This window comes from Talpa occidentalis, unplaced genomic scaffold (genome assembly GCF_014898055.3).
Source record: "Talpa occidentalis isolate TD23 unplaced genomic scaffold, MPIMG_talOcc4v2.1 talOcc4.9, whole genome shotgun sequence".
Classification (NCBI taxonomy): Eukaryota; Metazoa; Chordata; class Mammalia; order Eulipotyphla; family Talpidae; genus Talpa; species Talpa occidentalis.
The window spans coordinates 53810053-53830530 of NW_023605305.1; the positions used below are offsets into that span (position 1 = coordinate 53810053).

General features: G+C 35.1%; 1 protein-coding gene across 11 annotated transcripts in view; it reads right to left on the reverse strand.

Annotated features, from left to right (window-relative positions):
• LRRC7 (leucine rich repeat containing 7) overlaps positions 1-20478 on the reverse strand; it is a 433981-nt gene that overhangs the window by 62132 nt on the left and 351371 nt on the right. For 7 of the 11 annotated variants that reach the window (XM_037499532.2, XM_037499531.2, XM_037499526.1 and 4 more), the window contains 4 exons: positions 14241-14352; positions 13843-14023; positions 10667-12347; positions 6833-6973 (listed from right to left, as the gene is read on the reverse strand). In XM_037499532.2, the coding sequence (XP_037355429.1) occupies positions 6833-6973; positions 10667-12347; positions 13843-14023; positions 14241-14352 (2115 nt within the window). Of the gene's footprint in view, positions 1-6832; positions 6974-10666; positions 12348-13842; positions 14024-14240; positions 14353-20478 lie in introns of those variants that run through there. The other 4 variants (XM_037499527.2, XM_054691287.1, XM_037499529.2 and 1 more) reach the window with 4 other exon arrangements.

Sequence of the window (20478 nt, forward strand, 5' to 3'; positions counted from 1 at the left end):
TGTTTTTCTTTAGTGAAACACCCTTGGGGTGACTGAAATTTGATGGAAAAGAAAGGCCATATAAAACAGTTTATTAATGTTTGGGGGGTCAGGAACTGAAAGAGAATCACTTAGTAGGTTCAATTTCTTTACGAAAAAGAGTATAGCTATATGCAAAAAATTGTACTTCTGATAAAATATTGCTGAACTGTATATAAATACAGTTATTTAGCTATTAAAATTCCTTAAAAAGTTAAAAGAAGCTAATAGAAAATGCAAAAGAAAGTAATAAGCTATTGCTGTTGAAATTCATTATTTGAGGAAATAATCAAAATGAAAGTCAGTTATTCATTCAGTTATTTCTAGTACCACATTCTAGATATTTTCCTCAGATACTTTAAAAGACTAAGTCTTCTTTCCCCTACCATATTTAACTAACTAAAGGTAAAAAACATGGAAAATTATCACAATGTACTATTTCTTAGCTAAATTCTACAGATCTTCAATATTTTACAAAACACAGAAAATGGAGTAATTTAATGAAAAATCAGAAGTTATATTTAAGAAATGCAGTAATGTTGGTAGAAATATTGTTGAACAGATGCTAGTCCCAAAGATGATTGTGTAAATTTGTACATTTAACATTTTGATTTTGATTACTGTGAATGATCACAGATGCCTTTTGGAAGAAATAGTTTCTAATATTTTTGAGACATAAATGTGCATCTATGCGTCTATATATACATATATTGTGTATATACGCACATGTAGATGGGTGTGGGCATGCATGTGTATATATGTATGTCCATATGTGAGTATATGTGTAGGCACACATATACGAGGATTCGTATATATGTGTAACTGAGCTTAGCTGATGCAGTATCTTTGTTCCTGTCTGCTAATTGTTGGGTGCTCCGAATGATTGGGAAATTATACTTACTGCTTATTGCTGGAGTAATTATATGACAATGGCGTTAGAATTTAGCACTTTGCAAAGGTCTTGGATGTATCATTTAAGAGTTCAAGGGTCTATTCTGCTTAATAATTGGCACATAGCTTACAAAGAACATTACCATGGATTAAAAAAAATGACTTAAAAACTATTTTCCTCAAAATATTTCCGGTAAAATTATTGTTATACTCTTTTTCTGCATGTCTTTAAAAAAAGTAGGCATTACAAAGGCATTACAAATGCCAGATTTGGATCTAACTTATTTTGATTTCATAGGATCCAGTCTGAAGGTGATGATAAAATATCCAATTGATTTTATTATCAATCTGTCATCATAATAGTGAGGAAGCACATTTATGAGTACCAATATAATTATTTTGGTATTTTTGGCCATTGTCTATGAGGATTTATAGGCTGACATTGTTGTGTGTGAGTGTGTTTTTAATATACATATAATAGAAAAGTAAGTGACTCTTTTTTGAGGGACATGAAGCCAATAACAAGTGCAGCGAAATCAAGAGAAACCATAGGTATAAGATGCCCCACAGTCCTGCATAAATCTTGCTTTGCTCTCAGCAGGAAAAAATGGCATTAGAAAGAAATCCTTGAAACTAGAACAAATAAATGCATACCAAATGTTGCTACTACTTGATCCTGAGTCATCTGCATAGATCCAACAAGAAAAGACAGTAGAATTTTAAATAGAATTTAGATGCAAATATTGCTATCTAAATTTCTGTAATTCATGGAAAAGGTGGGATATTAACTAATAACGTAGCTATGAGGTCATCTATGAAAAATTACATGAAAAGTTATTTAATATCTATTTCTACACCTTAGCTTCCTTTCCCCTGAAATTATAATTAATTTGCATAATTCTATTTCAATAAGTAAATATGCAGTAGGTGCTATGATTTAATATGTTGGTAGAAGCTAAAAAAAGAACAAGAAACAAATTATCAATTTCTCTTGTGGAGAGAGGAGACCACACTACTGTATTGGCAGCCAGTCACCTGCAGGAGTAAGAAAAAGTCAATGATTTCTTCCTGAGCTCTGCTTGTGTGAGGGGCTGCAGAATCATGGAAGATTAACTTATGATTTTCTTAAGTTCACAATCTTTGGCCTTTTACTTCTACCAAACATAATTCTTGTTGATATTGCAAGCTTAGGAAATGCAAGTAGATCTCGAAGAGCATAAGGTAACTATGAGCATTTGCATTTATTAAGCTCAGCTAACTAGAAGAACACTGTACATAGAGATGAATTAGTTAACATATTCTGCCTATGCATTCTTTTTTTTAACCCCATAATATCTATTTTTCTGGATAGTTGTGAAGATGAGATGAGATAATAAGGTTCATGAAAGGGCTTTATCAACTATTACGAGTTAGTGTCTATGAAAATGTAAGGTTTGATAAATATTTGAAAAGGCATCATCATAGAGACAGTAGGTACTTGGTTTCCAAGCAGAGTCAGTTTCAAATTCTACCTCCTATTGTGCTAGGTGCAGGGATTACAATAGTGAAACAGTAAAAATATAGGTGAATTCCTGTGCTTAACATATGAGTCTCAGCTTCCTCCTCTCTACAATGGAGATAAATACTTCCTCTGAGGGTTTTTGTGAGAGTCATACAAAAACACATATTTATAGTACCTCATTGTACCAGGTACATAGTACATTCTCAATAAATTCTAGTCTTTATTCCTTTTTATCAAAATATCTATTTATTCTACTATTAATCTGGATAATAAAATTGGTAGCTTAAACTGACATTTTACAATATTATATTTCTCTCTGATAACATAAAATTTCAAGACAATAGCTAAGCTCAGTTACAACAGAGCACATCCAAAGAAGCACATGGAACTATTAATAACATCAGAAATTTGCCTGAAATGCTTTTTGGAGAGGCAGTACACAAAAGATGAAGAAGGAATGAAGTGAATAAATAAATAAAGAAATTAAATTGAAAATGAATAATTTTATAATTTAGTAGCTGATTTATATGTCTTACATGTCTTGGTTTTTAAATGCTATATTTTAAGAAATTAGAATAGACATCAAAAAATAAAAACAAAAAGAAATTAAACTAATTTTCCTTTATTTATTAATATCTGTTAATACATTAAGAGGTTCCATAAAATTACCACAGAAAATGTAATTTCTGTTTATACTATGGAAAGCCTATATTTAACTTTTACTCCTTGAAAAATGTTTAAGACTAAATCTGGGATATAATAAATATGAAAAAATCAGCAATATCCAAAATACATTATAAAATCTGGAGGACTTTTTACTTTTCATTCACATAAAATTTAGTGTTAAATGCTTTATCAAGTGCAGAGTTCTTTAAGCTTCATTCACAAGTAGTTGTATCTTTTAATGAGTTTATAGCAAGCTCATTTAAAATAAAATTGAAAAAAAAACTGGATATGTTTTGGCTATCTAAAAAAAACAAAACCCCCAAAATATGCCAAGTTAGAAACTCAGCACAAACAGTGCTTTCTGTCAATTTCAAAAATGGAGAGGGGGGAAGTAGGAATCACACACAAAAACCATCCTCTTTGGCTGCAGTGTAACAAAAAAAGACAATTTACAACAGAAAAGCATACAAAAAGGTGTTCCTTTCTCTTATTTACAAGAGGTGAGTGTGGGGAAAAATCTGAATTTTAGCTCCTGCCTGTTCCTAGGGAGGGCACCACCTGTACAGAAGTATGTTGCAACTCCCTTCCCAGTTCTTAACTTGCAGTATGTGAAAACGTTTATTTAGATTCCTTAGGAGACTTTATTTGTTGTTTTCTAGGACACCCCGGAGCCATTTTCCACAGCACCTAACTAGAAATAGCCAATATCATTGAGAAATTTTATGACGAAAAACACAACTTCAGGATTTCCCTGCCAATGAACACATTGTCAACAGTTTTGTCCACTGAAAATGTTTACCCATTGCTCTTACTCCAATCCAGCATAACTCATGGTTGGCAAGCCTAGTGGGACTGCAAAGAAATCTTAAACAACAATTTTATTATTTTAAGTAGCAAGACAAAAGTGCTCTAATAGGTTTTTTATAATTTTTTAAATCAAAGGAAGATAATTTTTGTCTTCTTCTCCTGGTGAGAAGGCTTTAGGGAAACAGAACCCCACGTATGGGACCAGTTAGCAAGGGTCAGTGGAGTCCAGATGGGATAATCTGAGAGGCTGCATCTCAAGGGAGGCTGACTCTAAAACTTGGCAGAAAACCCAAACAAATTTTCAAATTAAAGTTCTGCAGAAGAGATGTATCTGGGCACTGAGGTGATAGAACAGAGACCTCGGCTGGAGTCCAAGGGAGGAAGTGGAAGCCACAGTATTCTTTCATCTGATTAAGCACTCAATACCCCCCACCTGATAAGGCTTCCTTAATGGTGGCAGGCTAGCCAAGTTGTCCCAGAAGCCTATATTGGTAAAATTTATACTCTTAAACTGATCACTGTAGGTCATAAAATCTTCTTGGGGGGTAATGGAGAAGTTGTCTTGTCTGTGTTATTTTTCTATGTCTTGCCTTTTCTACCTTTTTTTTTTTTTTTGGTATGGATAATAAGCAAATAAGGATAATTCCTTATTTCCATAAGGTAAAACTCCATTATGAGATGAAGTTTTTCATGCATGAATTATTTTTGGTTTGCAATTTTATGAAGCTTCCAGGGAGAATTTCTCTAGATTATCTCTGTGCCCAATAGAGGAAGGCTAAAAAGTCTTCTAATATTATAACTGCAATATTTCTTAGAGCTAGAATAGCTATTAATGAACCCATTCTCAAGGGTATCCCAAACAACATCAGAAATTCAACATGACAATAAAGGTACATAAATTTATACCTCGTGCATAATTTAGACATTGAGAAACACCCTTTTCTAGACTGAATAGATCTATATTAGTCTCAACATTGAGGTATAAATACTGCTAAAATTTAGGCAAAATAAAAGACTTCATATTATAGAATTTTAGGGATTTTAAACTACAGCTTCCATTACACAGAGATCACTAACTTCTTTTATACCAAAATCTCTTGGATCTCCTCACTGCATTTTAAAATTCCACCATTTTAACGTAAGGGCTTGATTTCTAATTAATTGGCCAAATACTTTAGTTAAGGTGCTTATTTAAGTTGCAATATCTCATGTATTGCTTTAGTGCAAATAAATTTCCTTTTTGGAAATTGTTTTTGTAGGGTAAGGATGTGAGCTCTTGGCATCTGAGAGGATATGAAAAATAGTTTCCCTTATAGTGGAGTCTCCAGTGAAGGGGGTCCTGCTGATACCAGCATGCTGGAGCCAACTTACATTCAAGTCCTAACTCCTAGTTCAGGGATATTAAATCAATACCTTGAAATTGCCCATAGAGGGAGTGTTTATTTCAGTAACATTAGCCAATACTACAAATCAAAGTCTTGCTTTTCTCCATGGAGAGAAAATTACCCACACTTCACTGGGTCTTACAACACTAGACTGAGGACATGAAAAACAACATTTAGGGCCTCCCTGGTGGCACAGGGGTTAAAGTCTCAGTGCTATCAAGCTATCACCAGCCACTGAGGCACAAGTTAGCACTTGGTCAGGGAGCTAACCCACATGGCGCAACAGGCCTCTCCTGTCTCGCCCACTGCACCCCTCAGCAGTGTATTTCAGTAGATCTGTCTGTTTTGCTCCCGTCTCTGGTGAATGCTCTCATCCCCGGTACCTCTGGCCTACATACCAGTTCTTGTATGAATAAATGATTAAAAAAATAAATCAAAGAAATATGCAAGTTCTTACTTTAGTTTTTAAAAAGTGATTGTGAGTGATGTAAAAGCTATTATAAATATTCTTTGATTTTATTGCTCTACTCACATAGGAAGCAAACTATCCAGACTCAGGGATTGTTATTGCAACTAATTTAGCAGTAAAACATGAATTTGAGGTCTTATGATCTTCACTTTGCTGGGATGGGAATTTGTTCCATACGTTCATTAATTTTATTAAGAGAGGAGTATTTGGAAGCTATGGCCATTCCCTTATCCCTATTTTGCATTGCCTTTTCACATAAACTTACTAGACTAATGACTATATTAATTATATAGTCATAGTGACATATTGTGTGAAAATGAGTCATTAGTCTGCATTGAAATGTAACCAAGACAGAAGACATTAATCAACTCAAACAGGTAAAATAGGCATTCTCAGTTTTCCCTTAATAAAAGAAGTAGAAATGTTCCTCTGATAATGGAAATGTCTCATCTTACAGTATATTCTCTTTCAAATGAGTCTACATTTTCATTTAAAATCATGTGAACTTGTCACTTTTCCATTAGCTTGTGATGAGAAACAATTTGCAAGCTACGTCACAAACTTGTTTTCTTATGTTTTATTTCTGTGTAAGATCTCACACAAAGAAAATTTGCTGAAGAAAAATTTAGAAGTTCCAGGCACTTAATTTCCATTCTAATTTAGGACTCTTAGGTCTTTTAGAAGGAATCAATTAAAATCCAATAATAATTTCCAGCTCTGTCCTTCAACTGCATCATCAGCAAGAGAAGATAAGGCTATCTCCAAAAATGTTAAAAAAAAATATACATAGGAAAGTAAAATGAAGGATGAAAGAAAAAAGAAAACTGATAAGAAAAATGATCCTTAAAGCAAAACAAAAACCATGTATCTGCTCAATCCAAAAAGCAAAGCTGTTAAGCAGAAATCTGACAATCAGTATAGCTACAAATATTCAGTTAGCAGCTAAGAGTTTGGCTCTACATTATCTGCCCTTGTGCTTTTTGGACTCACAAGAGTCTATAAGCGGGGTTATATGTACAGCCTAAACACATTAGGTGAACAAACAACATTAATTGGCTTTGGTATGCTGACACATGTAGGGCAGTCCATACTTACTTTCTGAAGAGGTAGTTCTTGTAGATCAAATTTAGACTTAGTCTGCAAGTTTAAAGTCATGCTTCTGCCTGCATGCATTGCTGAAATACCTCCATAGGGCAGCATGCCAAGGTTAACTGTGTTGTGTTTGTAAGCAGCATTCTGAGTAGAGGAGATAATCATGTGACAGGGTATGAACACATGCTCAACAAACTGATTATTACATGAACATGTTTAAATTTATAACATTTAACTTTAAGCAGGCAAACAGTAACTTTCTTTTTTAAACATGCACTTGATCAGACAGAAGCATACAGTCAACAGTGTTAGTTATGCACATAATGAGTACCATCCAAAACTACAGAAAAGACAAAAAGCAAAGAAGATACTTCGTTTTATATTTGCTGCTAACTCAAAGGCATAAAACTTATCTCATATATCATGATCGTAGTGACTTGGGACAAATGTTGGTCATCTGTGGTTGTCTCAGTCTATGGCCATAATGACAAGTCAGAAAAAGAGCTGATCAAAAAAAAAATCATTCAATCTGACTGATTGAACTTATTAATTTAGTTGAGTCAATCAGATATGTTGTATGTAGATAAAATACTTTAGTTTTTTGTTTCTGAAAAACTGCATTTTAAACTGGATAAATTCATAGTGAGACTAAAGGAATTTTGATGTGAAAACTAATGCTATTGATCTACTATACCTAAATAACTAAAGAACACCCTGGTGATATTTACATCATGGTGCTTCTAAAATTATTACAGATATCTGGTAGATACTTTTTTCCTAGAGAGCTTCATTTAAAAATTAAGACATTTTGGATGTTCTGTCATCAAATAATTTTCATCAATACATTCTTCACTTTCCAACTATCACGGAAATATACTACTTGATAGCATTTGGCCCCTTTAATTCTCTTATTTAGACTCTTATTATCAGCATAATCTGCATATAATACTAATCTACAGAAGTTAACTTACTTTAAAAAACTGAATTATGAACATTAACAACAGGCAACTGTTCTATTCTGAGGGCATTACTTGCAAAGTAGTGATTTTTAACATCAAAATTTCACTAAATTACAGTGAAAGATGATTATATTCCTGATGGTGTACTTGTCTATCAATTAGAGTTATGATGGATCCCTGATTATTTCATCCAGAGATTTTTCATTGTCACCATGCCAAAGTTGAAAAGGACACTGAAACTTTCAATCTAGCACTTGAAAGATTCCTTAAGGTTTCATATTACTCCAATCCTATGATCTCTCCATTTCAATAGAACAGTTGACTTCTCAAAAATATGGGTTCCTGGCTTAAATTCTCTCAGTCACAGTGGGGCTCTGAAGTGCAAGCAAGAGCCTTGTGATCACACAAAAGGAGAAAACAAACACCTTTTTGTAAGGACAGTACTTAGAGCTGCCTTTTCAAGGTCAACAGGAGCAAGATCTCTTTCCAACATTATGTTGGCTGTTGAACTTAAATAATGTCCAAGCCTCCAAGCATGTCTCATTTTTGAGGAATCAACAATGATCTTACAGTTTCTGGTGTAACTATTTGATTTCTAGGATTCAAATGGCTCAACTAAGTTTCACTGGGAAGGAAGCAGCAGCATGTCTCTGGTGCAGTCTGATTTTGGACAGAATGTCAAGTAGCACAGCTATGTCAAAGGTAGTTTTACATAATACGTCTGTACTTCAGTACCCTGTATTCATTTTAAGTAGCTGGAAGGTTTTAAGTAAGGTACAGCCTGAGCGACTCGGTAACTAACTCAATTGAGAGGGAAAAAAAGGAGAGGAAGAACTTCCAGGATCCAATGGCTTCAAGCAATAGTCTAAGGTATTTTAATTTCTTGGAATTAAATGAGAAGACTTTTGAATATACATTAAAATTGCTCTGAAAAATGAAGGACAGATCAAGGGAGTTATAAACAAAATTATAAACAAAGGGGATGTGTGGGGACTAATTAGGAAGGGCAGTATTGCCGCAGCGATGGAAAAAACCTGTTTTCTTTTAGAGATCTAGAATTCGGGACAGGCAGAGCTTTCAGACTGCTGCTGATCCAAATCCTTCTCTCCCAGTGCTATTTTCCTCTCTCCAAGTTCTGGTCCAACTAGAGGAGCCACTTATTTTTCAGTAGCTCTGATCACAGGAGAAGAACCATTTTATCAGTAATTAAACAACGGTACCAAATGCTTAGAATTTTGTCTTTTCTTTTTCATGCTTTGTTTTCACTCACTTCTCTGCTGCCTCCAATTACTAGTCATTGTACATATGCTCCAAAAAGCTTCTTATAACCTTTCTTGACTAGTTCATCTTACCCTGTTACGTATGGTCGTGTCTACACGAGGCCAGAGTCCCAAACTGTACTGTATTATTTGGCCCCAAATATTTTCGCCCTCCAAGTTATCTGTCTACATGGAGGGTGTAACTTGAGGTAAGGCATGGTGACAACTGACCAGGTGTCTCCCACTGACAGCCAGTCATGAGGTTTTGATGAGTCTCCCTTCAATGGGACTGAGCATACCTATTTGAAACAGACATTCTGATGAAATATTTTGCAAGGCAGAACCAATTTCCACATTGAGAAACTATCACCCACACCCACATTATTAGTTCACTCTTTCCTTAAAAATAATTGTTTTCTTGTCATGTAGACACGACCTACAAACAACATAATTACTTAAAAAGGGTACACCTGAAAATACAAAATTCAATATTAAGTAAATGTATAAATACAGTGGCCTGTGCTTTTAGCAGGACACTAAATAAAACAGTAAAACTATTGACTGAAACATTCTAATGGTATATTATTACCTACAGCCCCAATTTGCACTGAACATTTAATGTTAGAAAATGAGAGCAAAAAGCCCCATTTTCACAAAAAGAATCTTTAATACTCTAAAGTGAATGCAGAGCACACCCTCTACACCCAAGGCACAGAGCATATTTAGTGATGATGGTCAATTGATCATATTTCTAGAAAAGGAAATACCAGATTTCTCTTAGATATAAACAGGCAATAAAAAAATAATTCTAGACTTTGTATAGGTTTTCTGTTCATTTGTTTTTTTACCTCTCCCGAATCACTATGCATTCCATGCTTTATTGTGACTCAATTTTTAACTGAATTGGGATTAATTTCCTTTTTTTGCTACACTATATATACACACGAATTTGTACATTTGTAGTCTCCATATAGATACTCTTTTTGTTGTCTGTAGTATGATTTATTTCTTTCTATAGAAATCCCAGCATTTTAAGTGACAGAGTTTTTATTAAATAAAACAATGTGTAGAAGGGTATTCAATCTCTGCTTATTTTATTTTTTGTTTCTTGCTGGGAAGATTATTGCTCATTAGAAGTAATAACTTTAGTAGTCCCATAGCAGTTACTGTATGCAAATTTTATAAACAAATTAGGCCTGCCTTTAATATAAGTGAGTTCATGCAGAAAGGGACAAAATACTCACTTTTTATGGATTCGATAAAAACCATACTTAGGTCACTAGAGAACAGTTTTGTGTCTTAGGAGAGGCATTTTGCCTTAATGGCTAGAAGCAATTGAAGCACCATTCTGTATAATAGACTCGAATTCTTTCTTACTAACAAACAATATTTAGGCTAGATTTGATAAATAATTCACCTAGAGGTATGTACTCTGGAAGACCACTAAACCGTATCTACGAAAAACTATTATGATCAATTTCCCCACAATAGAAAGATAAATAAAATGCTGGTCATCTATTCATTCACGTAGTTCATGCTTCACTACATGTGCTTAAAAATGCCAATAAAGTAAAACTAAAGGCAGGAGGGATATTCTTACAGAGAAATGCCAAACATACCCTGTCTAACCTTCTAGCTTCTATATGTCTAAGCAGCTGTTGTCTCCAGTCTGCAGGCATTTTACCACAGCTCTCCTCTCCCTTCACAGGAGTAGGCCTCGTCTTTATATCACTGTTATCTGATGGCTTGTCACCATAGTTACCCAAGTTATAGTCAGATGGTATTTTTTCCAAAAGAGCTGCCATAGTAGGCCTAGCTGAAACTGGTCTGGTTTGGGAGGCACCGTAACTCTCTGTACTGTAGCTTCTTGCAGACAATGGCCTCCTTTGGGTAAGGTTTTTAACTGGAAAACTTCCCGCCTGAGCTTTCACTTCTTGATATGAAGGGTGTTCATCTTCATACCTGCCATTCCTTTTCAGGAACTGGGACTCAGTCACTGAAACGCTGCTTTGGCGATCCAGACCGCCCCTATACGGAGGCCGGCCGTACCTATCACCTGGAGGCAGCTCATGAGGCTCACTGACCCTTCTAAACATTGCCATTTCTGTGGAGCTTGCCAGGGAGTCGGCTCTTCTCAAGAAGCCTGCCCGGGCACCTTGGGTTGCAAACTGGGCGTTCACCACAGCATCCTCATTCACAGATGGCTGAGAGAAAGAAAACATTTGCTCCATTGGTGGGTATCCTCTGTAAGCTCTCGGGCTAACCAAATCCTTGGCGATGTTTTTGCTGGCCTGTTGCACATACTCAGAGTTGTGTTGAAAAGGGGGTGGTATCCTCTTTTCAGCTTTCACTTCCACTGCTCCTTGGGGATTGAAGCTTTGGTCAAATTGATAGACTTTTTTGGTCATGGAAGCCTTTTGTTGCTGCGGCCCTTTACTGCTGCCATAAGTGAGCATCTCATCATCCAGCATCGGGACTGACTGGCTTCGAGACATGCTGGACATACCATGTTCTGGGCCCAACATTTTATCTGGCCGCTCATGGCTTCCTAAGTGATCACTCCCAGTAGCATAGTTTTCTAATGGTATATTATAGACCTTGTACGTGCCAATGTCAATCTCATCGATACTCTGTGACTTTTTGAATTTATTGGACTTGATATCTTTCATTAATGGGGAAAGCCTCTCTGTGCTTTTGCTAATGGAAATAACACCTTTAGAAGATTCTGGGCGGCAGTGGATTTGAGAAAAGACATTACTAAGACTCCTGTTGGGGTTGGAATCGTGATACTCCCATGGTACTCCTGGAGAAAAAGGACTAGGTATGTCAGCAGATTCTTTTATATGGTCTTTCCTTTCAGGCAAAGGGCTGGTGGTTGGGGTTGTCTCCAATTTGGAAGGGAAAGCGGTCCTGTCTTCAAAAGGACTAGGAGTTCTGGTCCAATTCTGCCAAGGATTGGAAGGAGGCACTTCTGTTTCTGGTGTGTGTCTGTGGGTTGACTGCTCAAGTTCCAGGGGAACACCAACAATCCTGTCCTGCCTAATCAAAGGCCTGCGTCCATGAGAAGATGTGCTTCTAGATTTTGAACTTAAGAGAGGATTACTGTTGGCATTCTCGCCTGTGGCTTCCTCTGCAACAAACCCTGTGTTATCATAATGTGAGCCATCAGTCCAGTTGTCAGTGAAAGCTTCACTCATTGGCAGCCGGTCAGGACGCTGTGACAGATTCCCTGGGGGAACAGCCTCCCGCTGGCTGAGTAATGGCTTTGAATCAAGAGGCTGTGGGTAAGATTGTGCAATCCTGTGAACACAATGGGGAGAAGAAATATGAAAACGAGGATGAGCTGGGTCTGCCAGCAAGAGAACAAGCAGGCAAGGCTGCAACCATCCTTTCCCTAGTGAGCATCACCTTCTAACATATTACATAATTGACTTACCCTATTGCATTTATTGTCTTGTGTCCTTTGTTTAAAAGTAAACTCACGGGGGTGGAGAATTTTACTCTTCAGGCCGAGTATAATGGTTGGCACATTGTAGGTATTAAATTCACATTTGTTGAAAAGAACCATGATGAACGAAAAAATTCTATCTACTCAGTAATGATCCTGAAATCTGGCTGATTTCTGGTCCCCATCCCTGGAATTTCCCATCAATTGATTGAGAGTATCTTACTCATAATGCTTGGTATGCTAATGAACCTGGTCATCTTCAAATAACATTTATTTGAATGCCAGTTGCTAAAGATATTACATTAATTATACGGGGAATACATTCACATCTCTTTTTCTAGAATGTAAATTTTATTATATTTTGACTTTTGGTCAATGGTATGTTTACACCAGTCACCATAATACCTCTAGAGATGCTAACTTTATTGTTTATGTAAACTATTTGCACATTAATAATACTGAGTTATATATCTTTGGTAATGAAAGATTTTTAAGTGCTCTTGCTACTTGAAAAAAGTACATTTAAAAAGGTATCTTCCAAAAATACCTAAATTAATCTTAGCTTACATCACAAATAATGAATTTATAAACTAAATAGTTAAGATTCTTATTATAGGCATCAATGAGCAGAAACAGTTATTACCAAAAAAGTGCCAACAGTAGTAATGTTATCAATAAGATAAGGGTTAAAGTCTTTGACTACTTATGTCATATGGTGGTTTTTATTTGCTTTTTTGTAGCCTAGGATGATTTACATGCAAAGAAGGAATGAGAATTGGTCAAATACTACTTCACGGGGTCATTTCATTGTACTCTGTGGCTTCTGTTTTTTGTGTAAAAAAGAAATAATATAGATTCGTTGTGGAAAAGTTAAAAATTTTTATTTCATTCTAATTTTTCCAGGTGGTGAGAAAATGACGATGACAGCAATGAAGAATTTATTGAATATTTGTTTTGTTTGAAGCACATACATGTTTTACTTTCATTTTACTGTAATCCATAACACCATTTGGGATGGTGAAATGTCTATATTCCTCATAAGTGTTGAGCAAACACAACTTCTGATTTCATAATTGGAAAATGTTTTGTCCTATCATCTCAATCTCTTATTCTCCTACGACTACTTCCTTAAACAATGATTTTGCTATGTAAAATGAATTCATCCACTTTTAGAAATCCAAGGGGGACTACATTTGCTTACCTGTCCCTTCTGTCTTCTATGTCACTCATAGAAGTGCGTACCATTGCGTACCATTGCGAACCATTCCCAAATTAAGAAGATTTCATTTTGTAAAAGTTGCTGAAAATAAGCATTTGGGAACAGAAAATAGGGAATTCTAAACACACCTGTTACCCCACAAAGAATTATGTACTGCATCTTTAGTTGTTGGCTGCAAGGACCCCACTTTAACCCGGGTGTTAGAGGATCCAGACGAGGCCTGGGAGGGCGAGTAGTCTGAGTAAGTGCCTGAGGAAACACTGTTATTCAGACAGTGAGTTTTGTCAACTTCAGACTCATCAGTTGATTCTGAAATGTAAAGGGAAATTATTATAATGCTATGAACAATGACAATTATAGCCAGAAAAGCAAGTATGAAAAACAGAGAGCATATTGAAATGCTAGAAATGAGTGTTAGAATACATATTTCTATATCTAGAGATTAGGTGTATCATAAGTTACAAGGGGTGACTCATCATGCACATGCATTTGTGGCATACTTTCCACATCAGGTTCACAATGTTACCTTTTTTGTCCTTCCCTAGCAGAACAAGTTTGGGTGGGTACAGAGGGGTCTCAGCTAATGAAGGGTGAAGTTCCCCAATCCTCATTTCATTAGCTGGATGAACAAAAGAATCCTGAGAGATATAATAATACAGGACAAGGAAAATAAACATTTAAACAATGGTTAACCAAAACGGCAATATCTTTATTTGGTGTAGATTTAAAGATGGAGTTCTGAATTTAATTCACAGTGGAGCACTTGGAGAAATGAATTATATGCATCTCTGAGATAAGTACTCAAATTTTAAAACTCTAAATAAATCTATTTATTAATCAGATGTTTTTGGAATGTGTTTTATATGCCTGGCACTGTGCAAAAAACTGTAGAGTTTCCAAAGAAGACAAAATATCACCCATGTCCTTGAGGAATTTATGGTCTAGTTGGGGTGATAAGCTATAACTAATTATAACAAAGGATTAAATATGATGTCATATATGAGTAATAAAATACATATGTATGATAGATACACATGTAAGCCTTCTAATGGGTGAACTCTCCTAAGAGTTGTAAAAGTCATCATTGATAGATATATTAGGTGGTGTGCGATTATGTATCTGTGGTTCCATGGGGCCAGAGAAGTTTCTGTTGTGGATGAAAACATTCTGGAATTAGTGGCTATGGTTACACAACTCTGTAGCTATACTGAGAACCAATGAATTGTATACTTTAAGTGGATAAAATGTATGGGATACAAATTGTATATCAATAAACTATTACTGAAAGGGGAAAAAAGAGGTGTAAAAGGAAAATGTTACTGACCGATTATTTTCAATACTTCACCATATTACTGCACAATTGGGGTTTTTAAGTCTACTTTTATTGCCAATCTTACTCTTAAATCCTGTTTGCCAAGTGAGTGTCTCAATTTCTTTAGATCTATCACACTTTCTTACTAAGGTTTACAATTTTCTCATCATTAATCAATTTACCATGCCAAATCTTCATTCCAAATTCATTCATTGAGTGAAATGAACAACACTGGTACAAGTATATAACTTTATGTTGTAAATGAATACATAAAAACATTAATTTTAAGCTTCCATTATTCAAATTATTCTCAATTAGTCATGTAGTGGAGAGTATTAGGGAAGGCAAAACAGAAAATTCTCACTTCCTTCTAGATCTAAAAATGTCTGCCCTATGATGGGTAAGTGGTGATATAAATCATGGCAGGTATCTTTAACTTAAACTTTTTCTTTTTAACTTTAGGTTAATTTGAATCTGAAGAAGTTTTAGTATTTTCACTTTTTTTTCATTCATTAGCACTTGTTAATTTAGAACACTAACACACATAAAAAATTCTTTTAAATTAGAGAAAGACTACATTTGTGGACACAATTATATATATGAAATGGGTCCTGCTTTCTAACTAATTGGTAATGATCAGATAGAAATTTTTATACATTATAGGCTTTCCTTCCTCCCATGGTGACAGATTCAGGTTATGTTGTAGTGTAGAGAAACATCTATTTCTTTAATCTCGACTTTTGGTTGTGTGGGTTAGATTTGGATGGACATATCTACCTGTGACAAACTTGGTTATGCCTTATACTTATTATTTTTTAAAGAATAGATGATCTTGTTCAACCCTTTCCTTTCCTTTCCTAAATGTGGATTCTGAGACTGCGTGAAGTCTAGGCTCATACAGACAATGATACAAAGATCCAGCATCAAAGGCAGATTCTCTTGGGTTCTAGTCCATCAATCTTCCCTTATATGTGCTGCCTCCTGGTGGGCTCAGCTGCAGTGGCATTAAAGACTTAAAATGCAGTATCAGATTTGAAGAATAGTGAAATGATTGGGATAGATGGCCATTTTGGAGATGAAGAGGAAATGCATTTTATGGGTTTTAGAAATTATTTCAAAGGCTTAGCATATGAAAATTATAAAACTTTAAGGTGATAGAACAAAAAATAAGAGCCTTTATACATCTTTGGAAAAACTTACGAGTAGAAGCAAACACAAGTTTGGGAAGTTGTACATGAAAATGCATAACATGTGTTAAGACTTGTCAAAAAAATTACAATTACAGTTGGCATATTTTTATCCTATTTCTGCTTTACCATTTATTATCAGGTTATCTTGGGTGAGGCAGTCTCCCTCTCTGTTACTCAGTTCATCAATAAAATGAAGGTAATAAATAACGGGAAGTAGTGTTAATTTCTAATTAACATTCTGTAAATCTAATTTATTTGTTGAAATAATAATTTAAAAAGGAAATATTTTTATGACTTAATGCAGAATTAGGGATTTCAACACAATATAGACATATAAGGATTTTGTGTTAGACTTAAACCACCCAAACCAAATAGTTGTGCAAGTGCAGAAATGTAAATGTAATTACATTTATTACTTTTTCCCCTTAAGGTTTACACATTGCATGTTCAAATTATTTTGCATATATAGAACAGATTTTTTAATTTGTGTTGAAAATGCTGACTGGAGCTCTGCCTGATAGCTATGGTATGACTGATTCAAGTCACTGATTTTGCTCAAGATTCCTATTTTAAATCAAATAGAGTCCTAGTGACTAGGAAGAGAGTATGAGATCCACTAATCATGAACTTACATCTCTCCTGTAGAGTGCTATGCCCCCTCCCCCGAAGATAACACTACTGACTAATGGATTTGTAATACTATTGAATAATGGATTTGCACTGATCCAGTTCGACTCTCTAATCTTTGAGCAAAATGATAATGATAATGCTGACAACAATAAAGATGATGCTGATGATGGCATCATCTGGAGAATCTATAACTTGTCTGTTACTGTGCTACTATGCTAACAGTTTATATCTTTGTTATTTAAACAATAATCTTGTATTTAAAATTAAAGTTATTTATTATCATCATCATTTTGTTTTGCAGATAAGAAAATGAAAATGCATAGAGGTAAAGCCATAATTTCGTGTCACAAGTTGAATGAGAGAACCAGAATTTGAACTGGGATCTATCCTAGTTGAAGACACTAGCTTTAAATAGTCAAGGAAAACAAATCACATTATCTAAGTGATAATGTATAATCGATATACTTTAATTCAAGAAAGATTCATTTCTCAAAATGAGCTTCACAGAACAAAGTTAACAAAAGGAAATGAATTATGGAATTTTTCTCTATAAATTCTTTGATAGACACCGGAGGAATCAAGCTCTTGTTAGAAAAGTGGGTGAAGCTTTCATGGCAAGTGCTATAGGTGAAGAGAGTAGAAGATATTGTTAGGGAATCAAATATGGTGGAGATTCCATTATAAATATATTGAATGATATTCCCTTCTGGTAAGGAGACAGAAGTGGAGGGGAAGGAAAAGATAAAATCTCTTTATTCCATTACACTTTCATTATTCAAACGAAATAAGGACTGCTAGCACTATGGTGAAAGGGACTGTACATCGAATTCAAACAGAAAAAAATTCTTGTGTCTGAGCTTTTCAAGAGTTGAGGCCTCGTATTAATAAAAGCTTTTAAGGACATTTTCGGGGGGGTAATTGATCATTCTCTGCTACCAGGAAAAAAAATGTTTCCTCTATAGAAAGAAATTGGCCTAAGTATCTTAAGACAGGGAAAAGTGCAGAACTTTCCTGAATGTGGTAGGCATGGTGAACATGCACCTAGTGAAAAGTTTTCTATAAGGCAAGATAGTAACCTACAGAAAGATAAAAGGGATTGGGCAGGATGAGCATGCCATTTTTCTGTGGAGGGAGAGGAAGTTATTTACTGAAGCTTTCCTCTGTGCCAAGAAATGTGCTTGGAGTCATAGATAAATACTTGTTTTCATTTTACCAAAACTCTGCAAATTATTATTGTTTTTGCATTTTTAAAGATAAAACTAAGCTCAGAAAGATTTTGGGGACTTGTCAAGGTCACACAATTGTTAACAAGGTGTTACAGATCTTGCAGCCCTTTCCCTTGTTCCCAAACTCTGAGGTGCTGTTGTTATTAATTCACAGAGACACCTTTAAATATTCACAGGGTTAATTCACAAGGTTGCTTTAAATAGTCAAGGAAAACAAAACAATACTTCACGTTATTCAGATTCTGCAAGAACTGCTATCTTCAGGCAGCTCTCAGTTTCTGCATTAGGTTGCATATTCCTTTTGATAACAACCTTTGTGAAAGTGGGTTTAGGTGGTTGCTATGATAAAAAAGCTAGTGCAACTTGGAAACCAATATGAAACAGAAATTAGAGTAACAGTGTCCAATAGAATTCTGAGATTTGAGAGGTAGGTAGTGTTTAACAGGTGCACACATTTCATTAAGTAGTTTTGCTGATTAAAAAATGAAATAAAATTATATTCTCTTAAATATATGTGTACTATTTCTGAAATGACCACTAAGTTGGGCATAGATATTATCTAAGATTTCTGGGACTAAGGACTTAATAAATGAAAATGTTAGGTGTTCCTTTTGGTCTAGGATTTTTAACAAATGATGAAAAAAATAGCAAAATTATTTGGATACTAATGGCATCTGTGTACCAAGACTTTAGGAACCTCTGTTGTTTACTTATTTTATGTCACAGATATATCATTGTACCATTTTCCTCCCCTCCCTCATTCTCTCCTCTTTCCCTCTTTCCCTGCATGTTCACCACAAAATTCTATATTTAAATTTTACTCATTATATTCATATATATATATATAAATGTAGTAGTTCATCAGATTTAAGAAGGATTTCATTTTTTTTGGCCACATGGCAGATTGTTGTTAAAAAAATAACAGTTATTCAACATAAAGTGTGGATAGGTAAGGCAACCAACAATCAATTAATTCAACAAAAACTCCCTTGCCTTCAATAAATTTCTAAGTAGATGGACAGACAGTCAAATTACCAGAGTTAAGACAGTGGACTGTATCAGTCATTCATTTCTTCAACAAATATTTATTGTGCCACTGCCCTCCAGCAGGCACCATGCAAGAGACGCTGGGCAGACATTGATGGACAAGACAGACATGGTTCCTTCTCTCATGAAACTCATAACCTGAAGTTAATAAACCAAGTAATCATAAATGTTTCCTTATATTTGATGCAAATAAGAAGTGACAGAGAAAAACAGAGGGTTCTGTTGATCAGGGTGAACATGGAGAGCCTTCTTGAAAAAGTAACCTTTAAGCTAAAACTTGAAGGATGAAGTGATGCCATGTGAAGGGCTAGGGGCATTATACCTGAATATGTTCCTCAAATGTTGGGATCTATGTGATGGTATTTGCAGATGGCAGCTTTGGGAGGTGATAGGTCTTGAGGGTAGAGTCCTCATGAATGAGATTCACATGCTTATAAATGAGGCCCTGGAGAGTCTCTTTTTCCTTCTGCCATGTGAAAACATGGTGAAAACACCAAGAGTGGACCTTGCTAGACACTGAATCTGCTGCCATCTTGGTGTTGGAACTTCCCTACCCTCCAGCACAGTGAGATATAAATGTACTTTTGTTTATAAGCCCCTGGTCTACTATATTCTGTTACAGCAGCCCAAACAGACTACAAACTAAGGGAAAAACAAATGCTACTCCCATAAGGCTTGCATAAAAGAGCAGGGGAATCTTATCTCTCATCCTCTTGGTTCTGCCTGACTGACTCTATAGGCCAATTCACTGTATAACAAATATTAGACTCCTTGGCATATAATAGAAAGTGATTGATAAATGTTAATTGACTTTTCCTTTTTTTTCCTGCTGCATTTGTTATCTATTTATCTTGTTTTTTTCTTCTGGATTCTGGTTTTGTCTACTTCTATTTATTGTTTATTCATAGTTTCAGTCATTACCTTATCTGCGTTAAGTTTACCTAGCTAAGTTCTAAATATTGGGAGACTATGCGTGCATTAATATTATTTTTTTTCTCTCTCACAGTGTTTAGCACAGTGCTAAATATACAGTTGGTGTTTAATCAGTGTAACAAACTGATGCTTTCAAATGCAGATTTGTAAAAGTTTTGCCAATCTAGATTTTTGAGAAGCAGGTATAAAAATTTCTAGATGAAATCATACCAGTTATGTTTCTAATGAAGATAAAAACGGTGATAACCAAATTAGCTGAGGAGTTGATGAGATAGTATAGAGGTGGCATAATGCAGTTGAATTCTTTTCAGACCAACGAATTGATAAGGATGAATATTTAACTCTAAAACCTAGGAATTAAGCTTCACATGAGTAGAAATTAGATAAAGCGGAATTTCAAAGTTATCTCTCCTTTTTTTGGTTAAT